This window comes from Daktulosphaira vitifoliae, unplaced genomic scaffold, assembly GCF_025091365.1.
Source record: "Daktulosphaira vitifoliae isolate Bord-2020 unplaced genomic scaffold, ASM2509136v1 Scaffold_1, whole genome shotgun sequence".
NCBI lineage: Eukaryota > Metazoa > Arthropoda > Insecta > Hemiptera > Phylloxeridae > Daktulosphaira > Daktulosphaira vitifoliae.
In genome coordinates this window covers 15,245,343-15,273,002 of record NW_026099572.1, presented here as the reverse complement: position 1 = coordinate 15,273,002, position 27,660 = coordinate 15,245,343, and the positions used below count along the sequence as shown (strand labels likewise).

Sequence of the window (27,660 nt, the reverse complement as noted above, 5' to 3'; positions counted from 1 at the left end):
TTAATCGATAAGTATAATACAGATTATAATAATATTATAAACATTATAATATATATATTCCAGTGATTACGTCGTCGTTGGCGGCGGTAGTAGTGTTTATTTAAGAATGTGTTTTGCTATAAGAAAACTTGAAAAGTCGTCAACCATTAGTATATATTGTCTACAAAAAAATATTGATTTATTATTCACTATACGAATAACGGTCAATCTTATTAACTTGTATAATAACAATTAATCTAATTGACGGGAACATCGCCGCTGCGTTGGGCCATCTGCTGTATTAATCTCAAGTGCTATAGTGTAATCATCAATACAGCCATCTGGCACACAATGACTGTTTTCAATAAATCTATGGTTTTTTACAAATTAAGTAAAATTAACATTTTTCCGTACAGACTTTATCTAAATATAGGCATGTCGCATATCAAAATAGCGGATTCGACGTTTATAATTCGTACTTTTAACCGTAACCGTATAGCTTACCTGAAAAATGGATTTTTTTTTTCGTCCAAAAACCGATATTATGCATATATGGCCGAGCATAATTTAGGCGCGTGACAAGTTGTGTTAATTTACGTCGTGTTTCATCCCCCCCACCTATAGGTTTGTTTACCTTAAGTTACATTACCCCTCTCTCTAAAGACTTGGTGGAGAAGAGGTTCTTATTAGGTTAGTTTACGTTGGGGTTTCCCAGAGATGAAAAGGTGTCGGGAAATTTTTTTTTTTTAATTATAATATTTATTATAATTATTTCTATTGACACATTTTTAAAGCTCAGAGTGATTCTGGAACGTTATCAAAAATTAAGTTAAAAAGTTCTACTTTTTAATGGTATTTTTAAAATTTTAAACTACTCCTGTATAAAGGAAATTTTTTAAAAATAGTATATCAAATGAAAGAAGTAAACATAATATTTAATAAAATGTGTTTAGCGTTGATAATGGTAACATTGTTTCCGAAATACGTATCCGCGACTTTTCATTAATTTTTTGTGGCTTTGAGTTTAATATTTTTAATATTTTTTAGTTTTTTAAATTAATAATATTTTTAATATAGTTTTAATTTTACTTAAACATAATATAGTTATGAAAAAAAATTGTATTTATCCATATATTTTTTGAAAAGTTATGATAATATAAATTTGAAAAAATAAAAACGATATTGGAAAATTTCAACACAAAAATAGCAGGTTTTTAACTACGACAGCTATTTAAGAATAGAAAATAAGTCGTCGGGGCAAATTATTTTATACAATTTACAGTGCGCACCATAAAATCTAATTTAACATATATTTAAAGGACGCAATATTTCCGGAACATTTGCATAAGTTAAGTTGAAAAAGTTAGTTTTTGTAAAAAAAAAAAAAATGATATCAAATGAAAAGAAATTACCTAAGCTTTCAATATTTAAGTGTAATTTCGTCAACTAGATACGACTTGTCATCTTTTGACGTATCGTTGAGTGAGAGCTGAGAAAAAGTGGTATAACACACAAAAAAAAAATTAAACACATGATGGTAAAATTAAAATCAGTCTAATAAATACAATATTGGAATTTTTTTTTTTATTTCTTTTAGTTGCATAATCCTTTATTTATGGCTAATAATAGCTATTTATAATCGCCCCTTATAATTTAAAGGTGTCATTTTTATTTTTTCAAACCGCAACATACGTGAGATTCATATATTCAAGATTCACCTCGAATTTTTAAAATGGAAAAAATAAAAACTTTGTAAATAAGTAATGACTATATTTATAAAAAAAAATATTTTTTATATTAATTTATAAATTGTATGGCCAATAATCAATCATATAAAGAGGTTTATACTTTGATTGATATGCAAAGGAATCATTTGCATTAATATCATTTTCATCGCCTTTATCTTTTAGATTCTCTAAGTTCAATTCTGTAATAATTTTCCAATAGTTATTATAATCTTCATCCACATCTTGCACGTCTTTATAATAACCTATATCAATGTCATTACTTTCTTTCTTACTAGCATTACATATTTCAGAATGTGATTCAGTATTACAAATACAATCTAAAATAAATAAAACGAGGAATTGAAAAAATGCAAATAATTGATTAATTCAACAAGATATTTAGAAATATAGATTTCTAAATTAAATTTTACATATTTTATTAATTTATTATGATTTGACGATCAGTTAAATATGTATAATAGAAAAATATATATTTAAAAACCTAATAAAAATTAAATTAATTTTTATAGCTAAATAGTATTTAAAAATTATTATAGAATATAAAATCAAAATTATCCCGTTCCAAATATTTAAAAATTAAATATAAAAATGTGCTTGTTTTCAATTAAAAAATCAACTTCCTACATTTAGTAGATATTTGGAGAAAAACAAAATGTATAACAAATTTTTTATTATCTATTTAGACCATAGAAATTATTAAAAATTGAAATTATAAAATATGTCATATGATTATTATGTTGAGCAGGTAGTAATCTTCAAACATTGTTCAATAGGGTTTTATCGTAATTTATATAAATGACAAAAATTAATAGTTAAAGAATATTATAAAATTACAATTATTATAAATATGAATTTTCGAAAAAAATAATTAATAAAATATTTATTTACTATTTCGCATATATTGAAGTGTTTTTTTGAAGTGAAATTTTCAGGAGATAAATCTCATTATTAGCAGAGATGTGCAACTGACAAAGTATTAATTTTACTATGATGTGATTTTATTATTTATATAATTTTTTGAAACTATTACCACATTCTCTCATCTCTCTCTGAATTGATTTCTTTCAACGATACGTCATACGATCACTAATCATAAATAGTCGAAGACATAACCCTCAATAATTTAAAAAGAATTATCCCATAAATAAGGATAGTAATCATGCAAAAAATGCTATTTAAACGCCTGACGCATGTTTTTTGCACTTTTTTCTTCATTTTTTTTTGAGTTCATTTTTAGTTCATTTGATAATTTTCTTATTTTGATTGATTAACTTCAATGAATATTAAGGACCACATCACTGTAGTTCTCCCTTGTGATATGGAATTCATATTAAAATTATTTTACTTTATGGTTTTTATTTTATGCTTGTCATTCATTTTTCTCATATCTTATTTGACCAACTTTTTCAACGATAAGTCATATAATAATATGTTGTATCTAGTTCATTACATAATACACTCATAAATTTTATACCAATATGTTTCCCAAGAAATTTTAAAAAAGTATCCTAGATAAAATATTATTCCACCGAATATTATTTTATGACAATCCAATGAAAAACTTACGTTCAAGAACAGTTTGAAAAAGACTACCAGGACATTTTAAACTTTAATTCAAGTTTAACCTAATTTTTTAGTCCATTAGAATTCATTTTTATAAAAGCTTATAACTTAAAAATGTTGAAACTTTAATCTTTTTTTTTGTTTGANTAACTTAAAAATGTTGAAACTTTAATCTTTTTTTTTGTTTGACTTGCAAATTTCAATTTGAAATAAAAAAAAAATTTTTATGAAGATTTGAAAATTGGTTTAGTTTATACATGATCAGATACTATATAATTACTATTGCCTGTAAATTTATTTATATAGTTATATTCTATAGAATTCTGTAATACAATGATACTCATACGTATTTTCACCTATTACGTATTATAGTTGAAACTATAATAATCTGCTAATGTGTAGTAGAATTTAATTTTAACTAATTTTTTTTCTATAAATAATTATAAGTAATAATAAAATTCCCTGACTGCATATCAACCTTAAGAATACAATTTTTTTAATTCTCATAAAATTTCCTATTTAATGATGTCAATGTCAAACTTGCAAATTGAGCTAAAAGTTATGGTAATATGTTATATATATAGTAGGGTGATCCTTATTTTTCAACTTCATAAATTCAGAGTCATGGGCTCAAAATTTCGTTGGGTTCACTGAAAAAATGAAACTGGTAAAATTTGAGTACAATAAGTCAACCACTTCACGTGCTTCAAAAGGGTTGAAGTTCTTCAAAAATGGGGTGGATTTTCTTTTTTTGAGTTTACGCTCTTTATTTTTGAAGTTTCGCCAAAAACACAAAGAACAATTTTTATAGAACTCAATCTGAACAAAAAATAAGGTAATTTATTATTTTTTTGTAAAATTAATATTTGTTCGTAAATATAAGAAAAATCAGTTTCACTTAATTTAAAAAAAAAAATGTCAGTTTTCAGTTATACTTTTCCAGTGTCTTAAATTTTAATTTTATGCAGAAATTGTACAGAAGTAATATTAATCACCGTGATATCTTTTATAAAAATGATTATTTGAGTTTTTTTCGAATTATAAATCCATTCCAAATAAAAAATTTAAAACAACTACGAAAACGTGTTTTTTTTTTTAATTTTTTTTGTTCATAAATTAACAAATTTTCTTAGTTATATTAAATAAAAAAAAAAACAAGAAACGCAATAAAATAATAATTGTTTATCACAATAATGGTTTTTCTAATTTGAATATTTTTTATTCAAAATTTCTTTTAATAAATATTACACAAAAATTTCAGTACATTATAAGTAAGCAGTTTTTTTATACCGAAGTATTATATTATTTAGCCAAAGCTATATTATAGCAGCTCTAGCTCGGAGGACGAAGATATTGTTATGGAGGAAAACGTTGAAGAAATGAGTCAATTACCTGGGCCTTCAAAAGAAGTAAATGCAGTAGAAGATATTTGTTGTTTTGTAGTTGAATGTTATATTAAAATGTTATTTTCAGCTGCGAATATTATAACAGCTCCAATAAATGATTTAATGTTATTAAAAAAGTTATTAAATTACAGTAATAATACACTAGGAGATGTAGCTCTAAAAAAATGTATAAACAATTTATGATATTTAAATGATAAGTGTGTTGTGTTTTCTTTATTTGACGATCGACTTGACATTAATACTAAGCAGCGAATGGCAAAAAAAATTTTAAAAGGTTATGAACAGAGCACGAATGAAGAGCCAGAAGAAAATGAAGATGCAAATAAAAAATTAATTTTAAAATATGAAGATTAATCAGATTTTCTAGAAAAAGAACTTCCTTGTTTGTTGCTCAGCAACAATTCATGGAAATTATTCGAGCGATTTAAATTAAAATTCAAGTTTTTATATGAAGATCCTACCACATAGGAAATAAATAATGAATACAATAACGCCAAAGAAATATTATCCTCCGTAAAAATAGTAAACGACAGAATTCAACAACAAATTTACAAGGGATGAAAATCAAAAGCAATTTATATTAGAAATATGAAATTATATAATAATACTGCAAAATTTTAAATTACTCTATTTGTATTATAACCTTTACTTTGGACTATTTTAGGTGGTTTAATAATATCGCCAGCTGTATCCCAGTTGTAGCCAAGAAATTTTGAATAAAAAATATTCAAATTAGAAAAACCATTATTGTGATAAACAATTATTATTTTATTGCGTTTCTTTTTTTTTTTTTTATTTAATATAACTAAGGAAATTTGTTAATTTATGAACAAAAAAACATTCATGCAAAAAAAAATTAAAAAAAAAAACACGTTTTCGTAGTTGTTTTAAATTTTTTATTTGGAATGGATTTATAATTCGAAAAAAACTCAAATAATCATTTTTATAAAAGATATCACGGTGATTAATATTACTTCTGTACAATTTCTGCATAAAATTAAAATTTAAGACACTGGAAAAGTATAACTGAAAACTGACATTTTTTTTTTTAAATTAAGTGAAACTGATTTTTCTTATATTTACGAACAAATATTAATTTTACAAAAAAATAATAAATTACCTTATTTTTTGTTCAGATTGAGTTCTATAAAAATTGTTCTTTGTGTTTTTGGCGAAACTTCAAAAATAAAGAGCGTAAACTCAAAAAAAGAAAATCCACCCCATTTTTGAAGAACTTCAACCCTTTTGAAGCACGTGAAGTGGTTGACTTATTGTACTCAAATTTTACCAGTTTCATTTTTTCAGTAAACCTAACGAAATTTTGAGCCCATGACTATGAATTCCTTCAAAAAAAATTTTTCTTGTATAACTAAGGACCACCCTAATATATAAATATATATATATATTAAATTAAACGTTATGTAAAAATTTTAATATGAAAATAAAAAATATAATTAATGATAAGTCATTCGTAACATAATAATCCAACATAAATATTTGTTATTAATATAATAACTAATTAATACAATATAATTTGTTATGCATTATTAATTAGAAGGATTTTGTTATTATTTAGGTCACATGTAAAACATATATGAAAGATTTGAAATTGACGCAAAATTGGGATTAGAAAAGTATATTTTGGTCTCTGATGAAAATTCTTTGAAGGCCTATAAATTTAATTATAAATTACAAACAATTTTTTTTTAAGTGTTGAATTAAGGCCTATAACTTTAATATACGTTTACAATAAAAGTATTAATTACTTTATTTTAGCTTCAATGCAAAGTTGAGAAGGTATTGGTTATGATGTGTTTTTTTTTTTTTGTGTCTGTTACCACTTTTTCTCATCTCTTACCGAACCGATTTCTTTCAACGATACGTCAAAAGATCACAAATTGTATCTAGTCGAAGACATTACCCTCCAAAGTTTAAAAAATTTCCCTCGTTTCCTGTAAATGGGGGAAACCTCCAAAAAAATTACAAATTTTAAAATCCTTAATATTCGAAATTTTTTCAATATTTTTTACTAAAAACTGCCGTAATTTTTTCAAAAATAAACATATCAATATATTTTTATATAGATGCATGATATCATTACCTTTCATTTGGTATATTTTTTTTATAAATTTGACTCTTTACCTGCCCACAGGGGGGATTTAAAATGACAACTTTTTCACAAAAAATTAATATTTTCAACATGACTTTTGAAAATGTTCCGAAAAGTCTGACACTTTTATATATATCTTAAATTAAAGCTAATGTAATATACTTTATCATGGAAAAAAAAAATTTCGGACTTTAAATTATCTTCACGGTGAAAATGGCTACCAAACGCTATTATTGTGTGAAAATTCTCGATTTTATTTTTTACATTTTTAACATTATAATGCTATAACTAATTGAAAAGTGTATGGGATCAACATAATTTTTTTTTGAGAAATAATATTTTTTAATATTCCCTTTTTCATTTGGCATACTTTATCTTAATCAGGATATTAATAAGGAACTAGCAGTTCATGTAACTTTTGGAATAATCCACTAATTTTTTAAAATTAAACACTATCTAAAGATTTGCACCGAAGCGTTTTTTTTGTTAGTGATTTTAATCACTGTCAGATATCATAATACTTGATCCAACTATGCCAGGTAACCACTGTGCCGCGACACCCCTGTGCTGGGTTTTTTTTTTACTTATGTTAAATTATTTCTTGAATCTTTTATTATATGCATAATGATGATTCAAGTGCTCAAATATTTTTTGTTAAATATAGTAGATTAAATTCTATATAAATAATATAAAGTATCTAAAAAAAACTGCATTTTCACTTACTTAAAACATTAAAATCAATAAAATTCCTGAAACTTGAAATATTATAATATCGAATCTTAAAACTTTTTATAATAAAATCAAAAGAGTGGTTCCATTTTTTCAAATCGTTTATATATATTTCAACTTTTTTCATGATTTTTTCCAATTCAGTTATTATTTTATCGACATTACTTTCAGTTATATGCTCATTAGTGAGAGCTATATCACTTGTAAAGTGTATTTTATTTTTTATTAAGTTATACGAAAGTGATTTAATTATCATATTATTATACTTAATATCAATTTCAGATAACATTATTTTATCAATATAATTTTTTAAGGCATTATAAAATGCTACTAAGACTTCGTTTTGCAGATGTGACCGCCTATACTTGTACATGGAGAGAGAAATAACATCTATTACATAATTTATTATTTTTTTACCCATTTTAATTAGTGTTGGTTTTATCCAAAATTTTACGCTTTCGGAATATTCTGAAGATGCAACTTGAATTAAAGTTAAAAAGTTGCGAATAATAATAGCTATTGGTCGAAACGTAGCATATATTACCATCTTTATGTATGGATAAACATCTATAGAATTAAAATCATATTTCATATACTCAAATATGTCTTGTATAGTTAATCGAGTACCATTAGAGCATTTAAAGTTAAGTGGAGTGAATCGAAGTAGATTTAATTCTATGTGTTTACTATTATCTATTTTTATTTTATTTTTGTTGGTGAGAATCTGTTGAGTCATTATATCGTAAAACAAAAAATTTTTTGGATGAAATTTTTCATATGAATTACTTTTAACTATTAATTCAAACTTCTTTAGTATTTCATTCTTGAGATTATCATTTGTTTTTAATGGACTAGTAGCAACACATTTCATTTCTTTCATTGGAAAATAGCAACTAACCGTATTATGAATATTAAATGGTATGATTTTACAATTTCTATTTATGAAATCTGTTAGTTCTTCTTTAATTGCGAGGTGAATTATTTTATAGCCTTCTAATAATTTTTGAGCATCATTTTTTTTATCATCATTTTGTACAATCATATTTAAGGAGTCAGATAAGTTATTTAAGTACATATTTACTGTGATCAATGTAAAAGGAAACCTTTTCAAATTATAGTTTTTTAAGTCATTCAAAAATATCATAACTACTTTACTATGTGTTTGCAGTGCCTTACCATAGTTCATAAGATTTTCGATTGTGATATAATCTTTATTATTTTCGATTTCTAACAAAAATCTTTCATTATATTTAAAAAAGTGTAGAAAATAACTAGTATGGAAGCACAATAAATATTTTGAGTAATGACATAAGCTTAATTTAATGGAGATCAGTAACATAAAAAGTAAAAAATATTTCATTTTGCCATTTACTTTTACAAAGTTGATTCTCAAACTAAAAAATTTGCTACACAAGTAAAAAATATGTTGAAAGTTATTTTTATAAAATTTAATGCCACATTTGTTTAATTAATCATCTGAAAGAATGTATTTCATCTATGTATACGTGTTCACCATACAATATATTTACTTAATTGTTCAACTAATATAGTTATTAGACCTGTAAACTCAATTTAAAAAAAAAAAAAAGCAGCACAATAGGGACGTGACATAGTTGACTCCAGTATAGAGTTAATATGACCATGATTATAATCACTATCATAAGAAACGCTTCGATGCTAATCTGTAGATAGTGTTAAATTCTAAAAAATTGGTGGATAATTATAAAAGCAACATCAACTTCTATTTTCTTAATTATATCCTGATTAGTAATTCTTAGATTCAAAAATATAATGTATAATTTTTATAATTAATAACTGTTTTCAAATTATATGCTGAAAGTAATAATTTTTAACCTACTTATTTTTGTCTTTTAAAGTGAATGTTTATAATAAAAAAAATGAATTTATTACCATAACTTTTATCTCAACTCGCAAGTTTGAAATTGAAATAATTATGATTACTATTTATAAGTAAATTTATCAAAATACTAGCTCTATTTCTTTTGTAATAATTAATTATTAATTAAGGCCACCGGAGGATGCCTGCTCGACACATCCTCCAGCAGTAACTTTGGCGCGAACGCCCCCTGGACCCTGCCTCACCAGTTCCACGGTTTCGATGCAGTCGCTAGATGACGACCTGGTCGAGCCTGCAACAGCACTCTTCCCTGCCGGTCCTGAAGGATCCGAACCTTCTGGAACCGTAACGGTTTTTTTACACAGGTTTCCTTCCATGATTGGTTTTTACGGGTGTCCTTCCCTGTGTTTTACCTACCGCCAGGGGATTTGTTTTCGGTGTTACCTTCACCTAGGTGGTCGCCTTACCAGGCTATCGGGCCCACCTGCCCGTTATGAAATTACCCTCGAACGCTACCGCTTATTCGTCCACTCTAGGAGTGGCTTATATCACGGCTACCCTGCATATCTGCAGGGTTAACGAGCGAACGAGGGGCTCGCTGTCCGCAACCGCTTATTCGTCAGTCCAAATGAATGGACTGCTTATTTCGCGGCTAACCTGCATATCTGCAGGCCGTTCCTCTATCCGCAACCTGAGGACGAGCCCGATTGCCCGAGCTAGGGAGACTGCGCTTGTGCCGACGTTTCGTAGCCCCGTAGAGCCCAATCCAACCGACACTGTAGCGCAGCGCAACGGGCCATCAGTGAGTTTGGTGTCTTCAAACCTTGGTACGTCGGTTCCATCAGTACCGGACATTATCAAGTCTCCAACACAACACTCAATGAGTAGCCCCTGCTTTGTGGTCAACTTGTTAGTGGGGTAGCCTGCGAGGACCAGAGCCACTTTTTTATCATCGGTTACCACGTCCCTGTAGCCAATGAGTTTTCCTACATGGAGGTTCTTGACCCTTGTCCTCAGGTTTTTGAGCTTCGGTTCCCTTTGACTTTTTCAAGTCATCGATTCCAATGTCTCCCTCCTTTGGTAGGTTCTTCTGTCCCTCCATGATTGCTCGGCTCCTCTTCAGCTTGCGCCTCAGACTGCCGCACAGTTTCTCAAGTCTAAGTTTTAGACTCTCGATTTTGTCAGCTACTGCTCCCAGTTGATCTTGCGATTCCTGGTCTACATTTGCTGACGTTGCTGTCTCTTTGCTAGTAGACGGTTCACCAAGTGTTCCGTTGTTGGCATTGAGACCTTCAAGTTCGGCGATTCTTCTGCGAAGAGTCGCCAGTTCACGATCTTGTTCCGACAGGTTGTCCGTAGGATCCCTGATCGTCACAAGTTCAATGTTTTGTGGTTTTTCTATGTTTTTATAGTTCCCACGAGAAGTCGAGAAATAAAGGTCCGTCACAGCAGACCTCAATACTATGATAAGGCTGTATACTCTATGGTGCGCCAGGTGCCATAGAGGATCCCAATAGTCACTTTACCTTTCGGCTAACTATCCTGTGACAAGTTAGCAACTTATATATATATATAAATATATACTGTAATGCAGCGAAACGGGGGAACACAGCTCCCGGCCCGACGCAATTCCAAACCGGGTAAGGGGGTTGGTAAAAGACCACGCCACGGATTGGATACGCGCCGTCGTGAACCGCTATCTTTTGGAGGGTGAATTCCCCGCAAGGTGGAAGAAAGCCAGGTTGGTGTTTCCGAGGAAGGGCGACAAGCCAGAGTATCTCCCCTCGTCGTATCGATCACTTTGCATGTTGGACGACTTGGGGAAGATCTTCGAGAGCCTGCTCGTCATCCGGATCGAAGCTCACGTGGCCGACGTCGGTGGTCTAATCGAGGGCCAGTTCGGCTTCAGGATGTGAAAGTTCACGGACGACGCGGGCTCACTCTTCAGGGACTTGGCCCTCAGGGCCAAATCTGAACAGGACTTCGTGGTGGCGTTGAGCCTGGACATTCGAAACGCGTTCAACTCCGTGCGATGGCCACACATCCTCGGAGCGCTTGACGTGATTCGGGGCCCGAGAGTCAGATCAACCCAACCGCAAGGGTCAGTTCTCGGGTCTCTGCTGTGGAACATCGCTTACGACGCGGTGTTCCGCGTTCCACTACCACTGCACGTGCGCGTCATCTGCTACGCAGACCACACGCTGTTGTTGGCGGAAGGCGCCTCGTCCGAGGAGGCTTGATCTAGTGCGAACTGCGCGGTCAGCGCAGTGACCGCCTAGATCCAGCAGGAGAGGAGTGGACTGAGCCTCACCCTAGACAAGACCAAAGCGATCCTGTTCACGGGCAAGTATAAATTCACTACTTCACGGCTCGCCGTGTTGGGGGTGGAGATTTGAGTTCTTACCGCATGGAGGCTTTTGGTCCCCCGGGGACTTCTATATGTCAGTAAACTCCATATTACGCATAATGCATGAGGACCTCGCGGCGGGTGGCGGTTTTAGCCCGGAAAGGACTCTACCATACGATCCCTTTGATGAAGTCGCCAATCAACNTTTTAGCCCGGAAAGGACTCTACCATACGATCCCTTTGATGAAGTCGCCGACCAAGTTAAAGTACTTCGTGGTGTCATCGACAAACGGAGGGGTATGGGAGTATAGGGAGGTCCAGGAAGCGACGAAGAAACTCGAAGCGATACTAGTGAGGGAAAAGAGAAGGCTACCGACGGCTCAGCGGTGTCCGTGGCGTTCATGCTTCTCGATGTTGAGCAGTGGATAGTGGAAGAGGACGTCGTGGGGGCATTGAGTTGGGTTGGGTTGGGTTTGATAAATTAAAATTTTTTTTTAACTTTTGAGGGTAATATCTTCAACTAGATACGAATTGTAGTCATTTGATGTATCGTTGAAAAAAGTAGGTCAAGTTAGAGCAAAGAAAATAAATGATAGTCACAAAAAAATATCTTCTCAGCTTATCATCAAAGCTAAAACATAAAATATAGTAAAATAATTTTTATAAGAATAAAAAATTTCTTCTCGCGAGTAGCGACTACAGTAATCGGATACTTGATCTTTATTGAAGTTATTGAATCTAAATGAGATAAAAATCAAACGAGTTAAAAATTTATTCTTACTTAAAAAAAAATAAGAAAAAATACAAAAAATTCATTGCCATAGGCAGGTTGGAACATTGTACACATAGCGCGTAAAACACAAGTTTGACCGACTCGGCAACCGTGCGTTGCTAACTGAAAAAATTGACTATTTTAGCTAGTTAAAATTTCAAAATTATTTTTCTCGACTTCAAAAAGCTAAAAAATTTAAATAAGTTTTACTTTCTATGCTATATCAATTTTTTATTTATATAATATTCATAAAAATCAGTGTATTCCCCTTGTCAGGTATTTTAAAATAAAATAAAATATAAAACCCAGAATTTTAACACAAAAATAGCAAATTTTTGTATATGGTAGTCATTTTCACCATGAAGACAAATCCGGAGTTCAAATTTGTTTTTTTTAAATTAAAGTATATTATAAGCTTTAATTTAAGATATATATATAAAAGTGTCAGACCTTCCGGAACATTTTCAAAAGTTAAGTTTAAAAAGTAAATTTTTTGTAAAAAACTTGTAATTTTGAATCTCCCCTATGGGCTCAAAATGGGTCAAATTTATAAAAAAAATATACCAAATGATAGGTAAAGACATTAAGCATCTATAAAAAAAATTATATTGATTTGTTCGTTTTTAAAAAAGTTACGGCAGTTTTTAGTAAAAAAAAAATTAAAAAAATTTTGAAAATTAGCGATTTTTAAATTTGTAATTTTTTTGGAAGTGTCCCCCCAAAGGAATTTTTTCAATTTTTAAGGGTTATGTCTTCGACTAGATACGATTTGTGATCTTTTGACGAATTGTTGAAAGAAAATCGTTCGGCGAGAGCTGAGAAAAGTGGTAAAAGACACAAAAAAAAAACACATCATAGTAAAATTAATATCTTCTCAGCTTCGCATCGAACCTAATATTTTTTAATAATCCCTTTTTCATTCAGAACATTAATAAGAAAATAGCAGATTATGTAGCTTTTGGAATAATCCACAAATTTCAGCTTCGATGCGAAGCTGAGAAGATATTACTTTTACTATGATGTGTTTTTTTTTTTTTTTTAGCTTTGTAATTTTAAGTTTGAAATTTGCATTATTAAAATGAAAATTTTAGGAGAATAAAAAAATAGTATTGTTAGGATTAATATGTAACCAGGAAATTGTATAATTATTATTTACTGTAAATTTATCAGAAAAGCTCAATTTATATAGTAGCATGTTACCAAAAATATTGGAATATTACAGAGTTTTAGTAACACACATAAATAAAGTTAAAATATTATTATTAACACAGTATAAAGGTGTTTAATAATTAACGTAACAGCGTGATTGAAATGTGGTATAACTTTGAGTCAGTTTATTTGAATAACAATGACAATATTAAAAAAAGGAATACTAAAAGATGTAAATAGTACAGGTGTACAATATATGGCGTGGATATATTTCGACGACACGTACGGCGGATGTAAGCCACAAATGAACTGGTTTACATAGTCGCCGACGTGTCTCGTGGTGCAGCACCCCCTGACCAGTCCTATCTACCGACCGCCAGATAAGACAAACTTGTGTTATCGTCAACACTAATAAATGTGACGGTGGACAGCTGATAATCACGACCGGATAACGTCCTAGTTCACTGTAAATGAATAGTGCGCTATTACGGGCCGTGTCATTATATTATAAATTAAAATTATTTAATTTTGTAGTTGAAACCTTTNACGACACGTACGGCGGATGTAAGCCACAAATGAACTGGTTTACATAGTCGCCGACGTGTCTCGTGGTGCAGCACCCCCTGACCTGTCCTATCTACCGACCGCCAGATAAGACAAACTTGTGTTATCGTCAACACTAATAAATGCGACGGTGGACAGCTGATAATCACGACCGGATAACGTCCTAGTTCACTGTAAATGAATAGTGCGCTATTACGGGCCGTGTCATTATATTATAAATTAAAATTATTTAATTTTGTAGTTGAAACCTTTTATTATTTCAAACATAATTCAACAATAAATACTTTCAAATCATTAAAAATGAATGTTTTAATTGTCTATATGGAAAATGTTACTTGAGTAACTTTTCAATTGATAAAGTGGAAATTTTTCAATTTTTGAGGGTAATATCTTTAACTGGGTAATAATTGTGATCATTTGATGTATCATGAAAACTAGTTGGCCAAGTAAGAGCTGAGAATATAAATGAGAACCATAAAAAAATCTATTAGTAATAAACTGTAATATGAGTAAGAAATTTCTTCAAACGAGGGGACAAAGCAGTGATGAGGTATATCAAGGATATTCATTGAAGTTATTGTATCTAAATGATATAAAAATAAAATGAGTTAAAAACTGTCTTCTAGCTCAAAAACTTTTGTAAGGTATTTTAAAATAAAATAAAATACAAAATCAAGAATTTTAATACAAAATTTTTATTACGAAGACAAAATAAATTTCGAAATTATTTTTTTCCATATTAAAGTACATTACATCCGTTTTAATATAAGATATACATAAAAGTGTCAATGTGCCCGGAACACTTACAAAAATTAATTTTTTGTGATTAAGTTTTCATTTTAAATTCTCCCTTTGGGGAGTTGAAGGGTCAGATCTATAAAAAATATAGGAAATGGTAGGTAAATACTTCATGGATCTATAAAATAAATTGTAATGATCCATACATTTTTCAAAAGTTATAGCGATTTTTATATTTGTAATTTTTTTAGAGATTTCCCACATTTACGGGGGACGAATGAAAATTGACATCTGAACATTAGTAATTTTTTTATTTTATGGACTAGTCAATTTGTATGTTGTTATTAAAAAATAAAGTTGACACCCTTATTAAGTATAAGGGATGAATAGAAAAATCATTGCATAATTTATATATAAATAAAAATGCTCCTTAAAGAAACCCAAAAAAAAATTCTTTTATTATTTTTATATTTTAATAAATTAAGTGGTCAATGATAAATGAATCATTCTATATGTATACATATTAATAATTAAAAAAGAAACACCCATTTTCTTGGAAAGTTTTGAAAAATTTGAACTTTAGTAAGAAAAAAAATGTTTGGCGTAATAAAATATACAATTTTATATATTTAAATATACATATTTTTCTTGTTGGATTAAAAAATATAGTCATATTCACGAACTTTATTGGAAATAATTTTAAATATATTATTCTAATAATGACAAATTTTTAAAAATAAATTTAAATATATGTTTCGTTTTAAATTTCACAATTTATTATTTTTTGTAAAATCGATAAAATATTGTTGTTCTACAATGTAAGAATGGGTTGAGCAAAAATAAATATATAAATAGTATTTTTTTTATTGTAGTAACTAAAATAACATCCACGAAAAAAAATTATTTGAAGTTTTAAGTATTATTCCAATTAGCAAGAATTTTTGAATATAAATAAAATGGAAAAAAATATTTTTTTTTTGTTACTTTTATTTGAACTTTCTATATACATATATGTAAAGTATATTGTTTATAATAAATTGAACTAGCTCTTCTACTGATAAAATAAATCTAAATCCTGGAGTATACCTTGAAGGACCATCAAGTCAATTTCCCCTTTTAAATATTTTTACACTGTAATTGTATTTGTATTATAATGTGATAATATTACTTATTGATGACGTCACTAGGTAATAAGGTCACTAGGGGTATATAAGGGAGTTTTTTCTAGTCGGGGTGTCAGTATGTGTTTAGCGTTGATAATGGTAACATTGTTTCCGAAATACGTATCTGCGACTTTTCATTAATTTTTTGTGGCTTTGAGTTTAATATTTTTAATATTTTTTAGTTTTTTAAATTAATAATATTTTTAGTATAGTTTTAATTTTACTTACTTAATTAGCCACAAGTGATGAATTTTTTTTTATATCATATACTATAAAATGAAAAAAAAAATTTGTCCCGGCACCTTATCTTTTATGTGCAAATGGCTGTCAAAATTTAAAATAAAATGTAATGTTTGCGATAAAAATCACCTTCTATCGTGATATTTATTGTACTTAAAACTTTTTCTAACTTTTTCAAATATTAACAAATCAAAATAATATTTTTTTATATTAAAACCTTATGTAATTTCCTTTCATTTGATATTTGCTCACAATGGACCAACAGGTCTGAGTGCATGGGCATTATGTCCACCTCGAGAATAACTTCATTTGATATCATTTTTTTTGAAAATCTAACACTTATTCTGCTAACAGGAGGGATTTAAAATAGCAACTTTTTTACAAAAATTAATTTTTTCAACTTAATTTTTGAAAATGTTCCGGAAATACTGCGTCCTTTCAACATATATAAAATTAAAGCTTATATCATGTACTATAAAATTAAAAAAAAAAATTTGATCCGACGACCTATCTTCTATGCGCAAATAGCTACCGTATTCAAAAATATGCTATTTTTGTATTAAAATTCTGGGTTTTGTATTTTATTTTATTTTAAAATATCTTATTAGGGGAATACACTGACTTTCATGAATATTATATAATTTGATTGACATAGAATAAAGTTCATAAGACATTAAACTTATTAAAAAAATTTTAAAGCTGGTGTTGGTAACTGTGATGGCACAACCAATTGCAATAATTTGTGAAGTACTTAAATTATTTGTTTCCAAAAAATGAATAATACTATTTTTAATTTCTAAAGCAGATCCGCTTGTTGGTGTTGTATGGCCAATGTATTTCGATCCTGGTTCTTGAATAAGTGATATATGTTCTTCAGTGATAATTTTTCTATAATATTTAGTTCCCTCTTGATGATTTATTATAGTTTTATCTTTACGCCCATCAAAATATAATCCTAAAATAAGTTCATTTTCTAGTTTTTGTAAATCTAAACGTTTTTTTTCTCTTGCTCTTCGGACTTTCATTCTATCTACAATACTGTTTTCATTATCGACTGAAATAATACCAATATCCTGAAGTACAGCACTTGCAATTTTAGCAGCTGATCTATCTGAAATTCTAGTTCTATCGCAAGCCAAAGCTAAAGCCAGTAACTTCAGTCTCATCTGTGAGTTTTTTTATATCNCTTAAGTCTCATCTGTGAGTTTTTTATATTAGATGACGATGTTGATGGTTTTGAAGTTATTGTAAAATCTTCGTCAGAATTATTATATTCATCATTAATTTCAACAGATTCATCAAATTCAATATTAACTTCATCTAATTTAGATTTATCATAAGTTTCTAATAACTTATGCCTTTCAATTCGATTTGCATCAACTTCTTTTCTTATAGCTTTTTTTTGAAACTTTTTAGTAGTTGAAATGTCAACTAAAGATATAAACATTTTTCTGGTTGTTCTTTGATCTTTAATAAATATTTGTTCAATATGTGGAACTTTTCGAGATTTTTCACATGTACAAGTATTAAAATCAATACATTTACATGCCGCAATGTCAAAAAGACTACTTCTTGCTTCAGTTTGGAGTTTTTCCACTTTTTTTTTATACGTCTCACAATATCCCCTGCCCTTCGCTGACTTTAGTATATTCCGATACTTGTCATGGTACGTTTTAATTAATTGTAATACTCGCGTGTGTGATACTATTGGAATTGATGCTTTGTGCCATATATTTTCTATATTAGTTGCTACAATTTCAGCTATAGAGCTTACACTTGGCTCTTTTGAAGTAATATCGGGTTTAAGTTGATGTTTTACATATAAATAATATTGCATAACGTCTTCATAAGTTGGTAATACATTATTACTAAGTTCTTTAGCATCTCCAAAAATTAAACATTTTGATTTATTTCTTGTCAATACACCAGCCATTTTTAACAAATATTTAACACACGTTGCGCATAAAATTAACTAAACACGACTCCGTACGAATGCACAGTGATATTAAATGCAAAAGTAAATTCGTTTATTCAAATGACAATGAAATATTATCATATCATAAACTTATTAATATAAGATAGGGCTTAAATAGAAAAACCGAGTAATCATAAGAAAACAATATTACTATATTTCAAATGCCTTACGGCACTTCTTAATTTTAAACTAGACTAGTGAAATTTTATAAGTGATATATAGGAACTAAAATACATATTTCCCCAACTATTAGAAAGTTAAAAATCAAAATTTAGTTATTCAATCCACCCTATTACTCGATTATAACAACTACGTTTGGTAAAAAATATGATACACACAACAAAAATTATAAACAATTAAATTCTAAACAATTTTTATACGAACATTTTTATTGTATGTTGAATATTTCGTCTGCAATATTTAAATAAACTAATAAAAACAATTTCAACGGTAAAGATAAAAATATGTTGTTTTTTAATTTTAATGACTAAGTATTATATATACGGCTTTTTTGCTAATAACATTTTTTATGGTAAACATTTAGTTCTACAAGTTTAATTCTATAATTTTTCCTGTGAATAGAATAGATTAAAAGATAAGTGACAAAAACGAAAAAATTACCCTCACAGTCAAATTTTCAACCCTCTTGCGGCACCTGAAGATATAAAAAAAATTTTTTTTTTTTTATCTCCCATAATCAGGAGACTAAACTGCAACTTTTTTTTTCTATTAGAATTCAATTATCAACATTTTCAATATTTCGTTCCACCCTAATGTACAACCAAGCTGGCGTTTAACCGTTTCGAGGATAAGCGCTACACGCTCGACAACAGAATCGACACGTTGGCTCACGGACATTATGCTATACCACCACCGGAATATCTATAGTTTTATTTAGTTTTTAAGTTTTTTACATAAAAAAATTTTCGGATGATAATGTTCGTATTTATTCTTTTCAATTATGTAATTAAACTTAATCGTAATTTTATCTTTAAGATTATTATTTAATTTTATTAAATTAGTAGTAGTATATCCGTTTTCACCTATTGATGGACTGCAACTAACCAAATTATTACTAAACGGTATGTGTTTACAAGATTCATTTATATAATTTGTTAATTGTTCTTTAACTGCAAAATGAATAATCTTATAGCCTTCTAATAATTTTTCAGCATCATTTTTTCCACCATCTTCGTTTTGAGCAATCATATTTAAAGAGCCAGAAATGTTATTTAAGTACATATTTACCGTGATCAAACTACAAGGAAAAATAATTGTATAATTGTTTTTCAAATCATCCAAAAATATCATAATTACATTGATGTGTATTTTAAGTGCCTTGCCATAGTTCATAACATTTTCGATTGTTATGTAGTTTTTATTTTTTTCGAATTCTAACAAAAATCTTTCATTATGGTTAAAGAAATTTAAATATTAAAGTATTAAAGTATTATATTGATATTAAAGTGAAAATACTTATAATAAATATGTACAATATTTTACTATGCCATAAGTTTTCAGTTATTTTGTAATTAAAGGGAAAATATTTATACGTTTGAAGTAACCATAATATTTTATCAAATTCTTTTTGATTATTAAGTCACACTACCGCGTTTGTTAATGGACATAATTTGTTAATCTGTAAACGTTATTGTATAAAACATATGTATACACATAGTCTATTACATATATTTGTATACAAATATAGAAATCGTGAACTTAATATTAATTATTATGATATTAAAGTGAAATTACTTAAGTGGCGAAGGAAAGGGTTAGTATACGGAGATATGTGTCTTGAGATTTGCTGACGCCTATGAAAATATGCGATTTTTCTGCATAAATGAGCGTGAAATCATTGATGAAGTCACAGTATCATTAAGAACCATCAGTTCTAAGAAGAAGACTCTACTCTATGAACAATATGTCTGCCAAACCTATAAGAAAATAGCGTTACAAGTATATCGCACCAACACCTCCAGCCGATATGATTGATTCTAACAGTTACACTATTGCGTTCAGCGACTGAACATTTTTACAAGTGGGTCTGAATCCAAAGGAGGACTTCAATGTAACGGTATGCATTATTACTCCTTCACGACATATTAGAATGTCAGCAGATTTTTTAAATATTATTCATGGCATGATGGATGAAATAACATTATTTCTACAATCACTTCCGGTTGGGTTATACCAAACATTGTGTTATACCAAAATGTTGATTTTAATGAATCCAAAGTATTGTACCGTCATACCATTCATTTTGCATTAAATCCATGATGGTAGATGGGTGTCGAATGGTTATTGAATAACGAAAACATTAATAGTCTTATGGACCTACATTTCACTTATAACAGTGCAGTATCAAGAAAAATAAAAACACTTTTACTATTATTCCATCAAATAGACCGCATCATACAATACGTCGACGGTAAATGATCAGGTTCTAAAATTAAACAATCAAACATTGATAAAATGGTTAATTTTATAAGACGTTTGAATGACAAAAAAATATGCGATACTATTCCTAAATGTGACAGTAATTACATAAGCGAACTGAAGAATTTAGCATACAATGAAATAGTCGATCGTTGGGTTAAGTCCGAGGGTACGCTACAAATTAATGTGAGTATAATGAAGATAGATTGTCATAATCTTCATTTTTATTAAATTTATAATTATGTTTTAGGAAAAAGAAGAAGAAATGTACGAGGAAAATGACGGCCCTGCATTTTTTAATACAGTAGTGTTTATCCAAGAAAATAGTTATAGTCCATGTGCAACACAGTGGCCAAAACCCAATCACGTTAGAAAATTAACCTACATTAATAATTTATGAACATTAACTTTAAATATTGTAGTTGTATTAGTTTGCTATAATAAACTTATTATCTAAAATGAAAATTAAATTGTTGTTATTTGTGTACAATATATTTATTTCATAATAATAAGAACTATAATAATAATAATAATTGCAAGGTTTATTATAAATGTTTACATAAATAAGTAAAAAGTGTTATAATATACCGGTGATTCCGTCAAAAAGTTTATAAGTAATTACATTGTCTGAAATTATTAGAGCATATGCAGATGTATTAGCGGGGAACGTAGCTGATGCTTCAATTTAATACGTAAGTCAAAATACGGAACTGTAATTGTGTCGGTCTGCTTTGATATATCAATCACTGTAATAAAATTATTATAAAGATATTAAAAATTAAAATTAACTATGGTTAAAATATAAACATAATTAGCAATTGTTTCTAGTGTTATGAATGTTAAAGGGTGAAGTACAGGAACAATATTTATATATAGTTTTTTCATATTCATATTCTATTTTACATCATGAAATTAAAAATTTTTACATGTGATAATAAATACTGCATAAGTATGTGCGGTACAAATCCATCATACAAATGCCTTGTTATTTAACCGACAAATGTATAGACGTTTTTATTTTAACCATAGTTAATTTTAACTATTTTAACGTATCCCCGTATACTAACCCTTTCCTTCGCCACTTAAGTAATTTCACTTTAATATCATAATAATGATCACCTTATGATGAGTATGGTTACACATCACCTCCCCATCTATGTAGGGGTAAAACGCTGATCTACTATTTTAATATATACGTTAGTCAAGGAAAAGGGGCTCTCTATGGTCAAAGATATACCCGTCATAGTTAGGTTTAATTGGGTTAATATACTGCCGCCGCCGCTCATGANCTTATGATGAGTATGGTTACACATCACCTCCCCATCTATGTAAGGGTAAAACGCTGATCTACTATTTTAATATATACGTTAGTCAAGGAAAAGGGGCTCTCTGTGGTCAAAGATATACCCGTCATAGTTAGGTTTAATTGGGTTAATATACTGCCGCCGCCGCTCATGCACCTTTCACTTTACAGTGCTGAAATATTTTCACATATATCTAAAATTATACAATTTTCAAAATCTCTCCAATTTTCTGTGATATATAAAGGTATACTATATGATGTTCCATGTACCTAGCTATACTATGCATATACCAAGGTATACAATAAATATACCATGGTAATTGTACATGTCCATGGTATGAAAAAACGCTATCTAGGATCGAGCAACATCGACCTTTCTCCATACCCCCACCGTTTGCGCCACACTTCAACCTATAGCAAGGTAACCAACATGATGTGGGTTAGGAAGATATCCAGCTAAGACTTTATACACCTACTATCTTCGTATTATAAATTGGAACAAGAATTTTGACACTGGAACAACTTACAATGTAAGATCAAAAGATTATAAATACAGCTATGAGTTAATAAATAGAGCAATGAACTTAAAATTATTTTATTTTATTAGAAAATGATGAAAAAGCTTTATCACAATTTGTTACTAGTTATATATGACTGTGTGTGTGCGTGACATTTATTATTTGTGTTAGTTATCATTAAACAAATTTTAAGGATATTAAAAATTGTAAAATATATTAAATATAATTGTAAAATAACAGTTATTGACAGAGCTCAAAATACGATTTCAGTTTTTTAATTTAACTTTATATGTATATATATTTAATAATTACGTCATTTGAACAATTAAGTAAATTTATTGTATGATAAACACGTTTACTTAAAAAAAATTTTTTCCCAAAGACTAATCATCAAATAAGGTAGAAGAAAATTCATATAAATCATACTCAACAACCTTTCACAATTAGTGTCGATTTTCTTTTCAAATTCAACTCATTAGAATATGAAATTAACAAAATAAGTGGCAACATGAAATTGTTGTTATATTTGACTTTTATGATGTACTTATATGTGTTCTCATGTGGTTACACAAACTATTTACAGTGCTCCCATACTCGTTATTTTCTAAACTTTTTTAACCATAATGAAAGATTTTTGTTAGAATTCGAAAATAATAAAGACTATATAACTATCGAAAATGTTATGAACTATGGCAAGGCACTTCAAACACACAGCAAAGTAATTATGATATTTTTGGATGACTTGATAAACAATAATATAGGTAATTTTCCTTATACTTTAATGACGGTAAATATGTATTTAAATAATGTTTCTGGATCTTTAAATATGATTACTCTAAACGAAGATGATAAAAAAAATGATGCTGAAAAATTATTAGAAGGCTATAAGGTAATTCATCACGCAGTTAAAGAACAACTAAGAGATTACATTAATCAATATTGTAAAAACAAATTATTTTATGAAAATGTGGTGAGTTGCAATCCTTTTATATTTCAAAACCAATATACTACTACTAATCTAATAACTATTAATAATAATCTTAAGGATAGAATACTGATGAAGTTTAATTTAACAATAAAAAGAAATTCATACGAATATTATCATCCGAAATATATTTTGTTTTACGATATAATGACTCAACAAATTCTCAACAATGAAAATAATATTATAAAAATAGATAATGGTCAACACATAGTATTAAATTTACTCCGATTTACTCCACTAAACGTAAAATGCACTGATGGTACTCGTTTAACTATACAAGACGTATTTGAATACATAAAATATGATTTTAATTCTAAGGATGTTTTACCATACATAAAGATGGTAATTGTGGCTACGTTTCGTCCAATAGCAATTCTTATTCGTAACTTTTTAACCTTAATTCAAGTTACATTTTCAGAGAATTCAGATAGTGTAACATACTGGTTAAAATCGACATTAATTAAAATGGGTCGAAAAATAATAAATTATCTAATAGAATTCATTTCCCTTAGTGTGTTTAATGAGGAACGAACAATATTTCTAGAAAGTATCTCTAGTAGATTTATTCAAATCTTAAACTTTTATACTATAATAAAAGACTTGTCCAATATTGATAATAAAAATATTAATATATTAATTGAATTACTTTCACAATTCTTCATCAAAAACAAATTATACTTTACACCCGATATAGTTTTAACCAAGGAAAATATTACTGAAAATAATGCCGATGATATTAAAAATCAATTAGAAAAAATCATGCAAAAAGTTGTTATCTATCTGTTTGATTTAAAAAAATGGAATTACTATTTTAATTTTATTGCAAGAAAATTTAAAATTCGGTCTTTCAGTGTTTCAAATTATAATAATTTTATTGATTCTAAAGTTTTAGGTAAGTGAAAATGTAGTTCTTTTAAAATTTCGTTCATTTGATTAAATCATTCTTTATATTATTTCAGATTATATTTGTAATACTGAAGCGCATTCTGAAATATATAATGCTAGTGAGAAATATAGTAATAAAATTGATATAGGACATTATGAAGACGTGGATGATGTAAATGAAGATTATTATTACTATTGGAAGATTATTACAACATTTAACTTAGAAGATGTAAAAGATGACCATGATGAAAATGAAATTAATACGAACGATTCCTTTGAAAATCAATCAACTTATAAACCTCTTTACATGATTGATTATTTGCCATACAACATTTAATGTGAGATGATTAAAATAGTTTTTATAATGACTGCTGTATAACTTCATAACTCCTTGATTCTTTCATATTTTATACATTTCTACTAATAAAGTTTTAAATTTCATTTTTACTTTAAAAAAATCCAGCACAGTGGGGTCGTGGTACATTGGGGACATGGTTAGACATAGTTTAGACAAATTTCAGAGATTAAAATAACTATCATAAAATCGCATCAATGTAAAACTGTTGATAGTGTTTAATTTTTTGAAAAAATTGTTAAGTTATTCCAACAGAAATATCAACTTCTATTTCCTTAATTATATTCTGACTAGAGGTTCTTTGATTTATGAGTATAATATATGAATAAATATTAATCTTAATAATTACATTTAGTATGAAATGTATATTTACAATGTAGTATTGTAATTTTTACGGAAAAATTATATAATTTGTAAGTTGTTGCATACTCGATTTCTCTTTAATAATAATTATATTAAACAAATTCTTTATGATATTTTTTAATTTTATACATTTCTCGATTTATTAATTATAATTACTTTTTTTATTCAATTCTTATACCTTATAAGAATATTAACTTAAATTTTTAACATACGTATTCATCAAATTAATAAAATAAAAATGACTGATTAAAATAATTTTTTAATTAATTTTGTTTTTAATACAGAGTGCAGAAATACTGAGGTAAAATAGAAAAAAAGTTATAATTTTAATAATTGTTATAACTTTCAAAATATTAGTCAAAAGTTGACATACCAGTCATTTTTTTTTAATTTATAAATAAATATGCAGAGTGATTCATTAATGATAAGACACTAATTTTCTCGGTAACTATTAAACATTTTAAATTTTTGGTTAGAAATATATTGTTTGATTAAAAAAACTACAATAATATGAAGTAAAAACATGATTTTTTTCATCCCTTTAAAGTTAAAAAACATAATTTTGAATTTTCTTAGATTGGAGCCCTATTTTGAATTTGTTATTATGATTCAAGATAAAAATGCAAACAACTTTACTCTTATAATTTTTTTTTCTGATCAAACGTTCGTCTGTTACAGCTTGTTTAAGTTAAATGATTTTGGACTAAATTTCTATTGTTATTATAATGTTAAGGATACAGAAGTCACTTATTATCTATGGTGTAGTATAAACTAATTTTTATTAAGTTAGATAGCAAAAATAATTTATGACATACTAATTAAGCGATAATTATCTATTATTATAATAATAGTAATAGATTCAAATCGCGTCTTTACTATATTATTAATTGTTTTTATTATAATTAATAGCATAGTCTATCAGTTTGTAAGACGAACTGTAATACTGAAGAATCAATGTCTTTAAAAAACCTAACCCTTTGTTTAGTATAATGATCCTTAAAATAATCTAATAATACAATAATGCTATCATTATCATTGCTTACATAAAGATATCTTTATATTTGTTGATAGATACGTATTAAAAGTTGTAGCATAACCTCATAAACTAAATTGAGTTAATTACTAATTCTCGCGGTACTACAATCATGCTCCAATAAAAATTCTTGTTCATTATTCAATAAGCCTTAATATAACCTTAGAACACTGAATTAAGTATTAAATTAAGTCAACATCTGTATACAAACTCTCGTTATTGAACGTTTTTGTATATTAATTATAAGTTAACATTATTTAATTATGATATAAATATAGTGATTCAATGTAACATATTAATTATTAATTATTTTATTTTTATATCGTTACAATTAATAAATTATATTTGAAAGTTTATCTAAAATAATTGACTGTGATAAATTAAACTAATCAAAGTAATTAATTTATATTTAAAAGCTATTGTGTTAACTATAGAACTAAATACAAAAATTCATCAATTTTGGTATTTCAATTCAGATTGATTAGTTATTTGTTTATGGATAGCGGGGTAAATAAATAAATTAATTTAATAAGTTCATAAAAAGTGTTAAGTCAAATTTTTTCTCTTGATAATCCAAAACCTTATTAATTTGAAATCCGCAATAAGTTGAAAAAAATAATTTCCCTTGAGCTTTGATTTATTCAAATTCTACTGTATTTTCAAATTGCAATCAGTGCCGACAGGACCGTCCTAAGTGAAGTGCATAAGGGATATCACACTTGACAATATTTTAATATTTTATTAATACTAAGCCAGTGTTCTAGTGCTAGCTTTTAATAGCCCTGTGCTAGAAAATAAAAAGTTTTGGTGAGATAAATTCCGTTCAATAAATAAATTTTTTTATGTTATGTAAATTCATAAAATTAAAAAAAAACGATTGTGAGATAGACAAAACGCTCTAAACTTTCAAGAATAGTCAATAAAAATTCTATCTAGTTTATATTATCTTCTAATACGTTAAATTACTACATAAATTTGTCTATAATAGAATACATAGACAATTTTATAAAAACGTGTCATTAATTTTGATAAAAAGGGAATCTATTCTGTTTCCCACAACCACAACTAGACTCATAACGTCGTAGACACTAACTTTACCACTAGACCTATTTGTGATATTGTTAATATGTATGTATATATATATATATATTAAATTATGAAGATATAATTCTTCTTTGATTGGATGAAGTAATAAAAGTTTTTTCTAAATAAAACCCTAAGTACACCACTGGTATTTACAAGGCTAGGAGCATGTATTTTGCTTGACCCTTGTGTCGGCGCGGCATTGATTGCAATGTATTTTATTTTATGAGGAAATAAGTAATTTTTTTTACTCAACATGATTTTTAGCTTCGATGCGAAGCTGAGAAGGTATTAATTTTACTATGTATTTTTTTTTTTTTTTATTTATTTTTTTTTTTTTTTTTTTTTTTGTGAA

General features: G+C 27.9%; 2 protein-coding genes across 5 annotated transcripts in view; one reads left to right on the top strand and one right to left on the bottom strand.

Moving 5' to 3' along the window:
* Positions 1 to 1,742: 1,742 nt before the first annotated feature.
* LOC126902281 (uncharacterized) lies at positions 1,743 to 8,941 on the bottom strand. Its single transcript, XM_050679381.1, has 2 exons — positions 7,530 to 8,941; positions 1,743 to 2,044 (listed from the first exon to the last, which is right to left on the bottom strand). The coding sequence occupies exons 1-2, from the start codon at positions 8,893 to 8,895 to the stop codon at positions 1,782 to 1,784; spliced, it is 1,629 nt and encodes a 542-aa protein (XP_050535338.1). The 5' UTR covers positions 8,896 to 8,941; the 3' UTR covers positions 1,743 to 1,781.
* A 14,022-nt stretch (positions 8,942 to 22,963) lies between these two features.
* LOC126902258 (uncharacterized) overlaps positions 22,964 to 27,660 on the top strand; it is a 16,833-nt gene continuing 12,136 nt past the window's right edge. The window contains exons 1-3 of one of the 4 annotated variants that reach the window (XM_050679352.1): positions 22,964 to 24,478; positions 24,546 to 24,809; positions 25,474 to 26,508. In XM_050679352.1, coding sequence (XP_050535309.1) covers positions 23,110 to 24,478; positions 24,546 to 24,808 — 1,632 coding nt within the window. In that variant the 5' untranslated portion in view covers positions 22,964 to 23,109 and the 3' untranslated portion in view covers position 24,809; positions 25,474 to 26,508. Of the gene's footprint in view, positions 24,479 to 24,545; positions 24,840 to 25,473; positions 26,509 to 27,660 lie in introns of those variants that run through there. The other 3 variants (XM_050679367.1, XM_050679360.1, XM_050679344.1) reach the window with 3 other exon arrangements.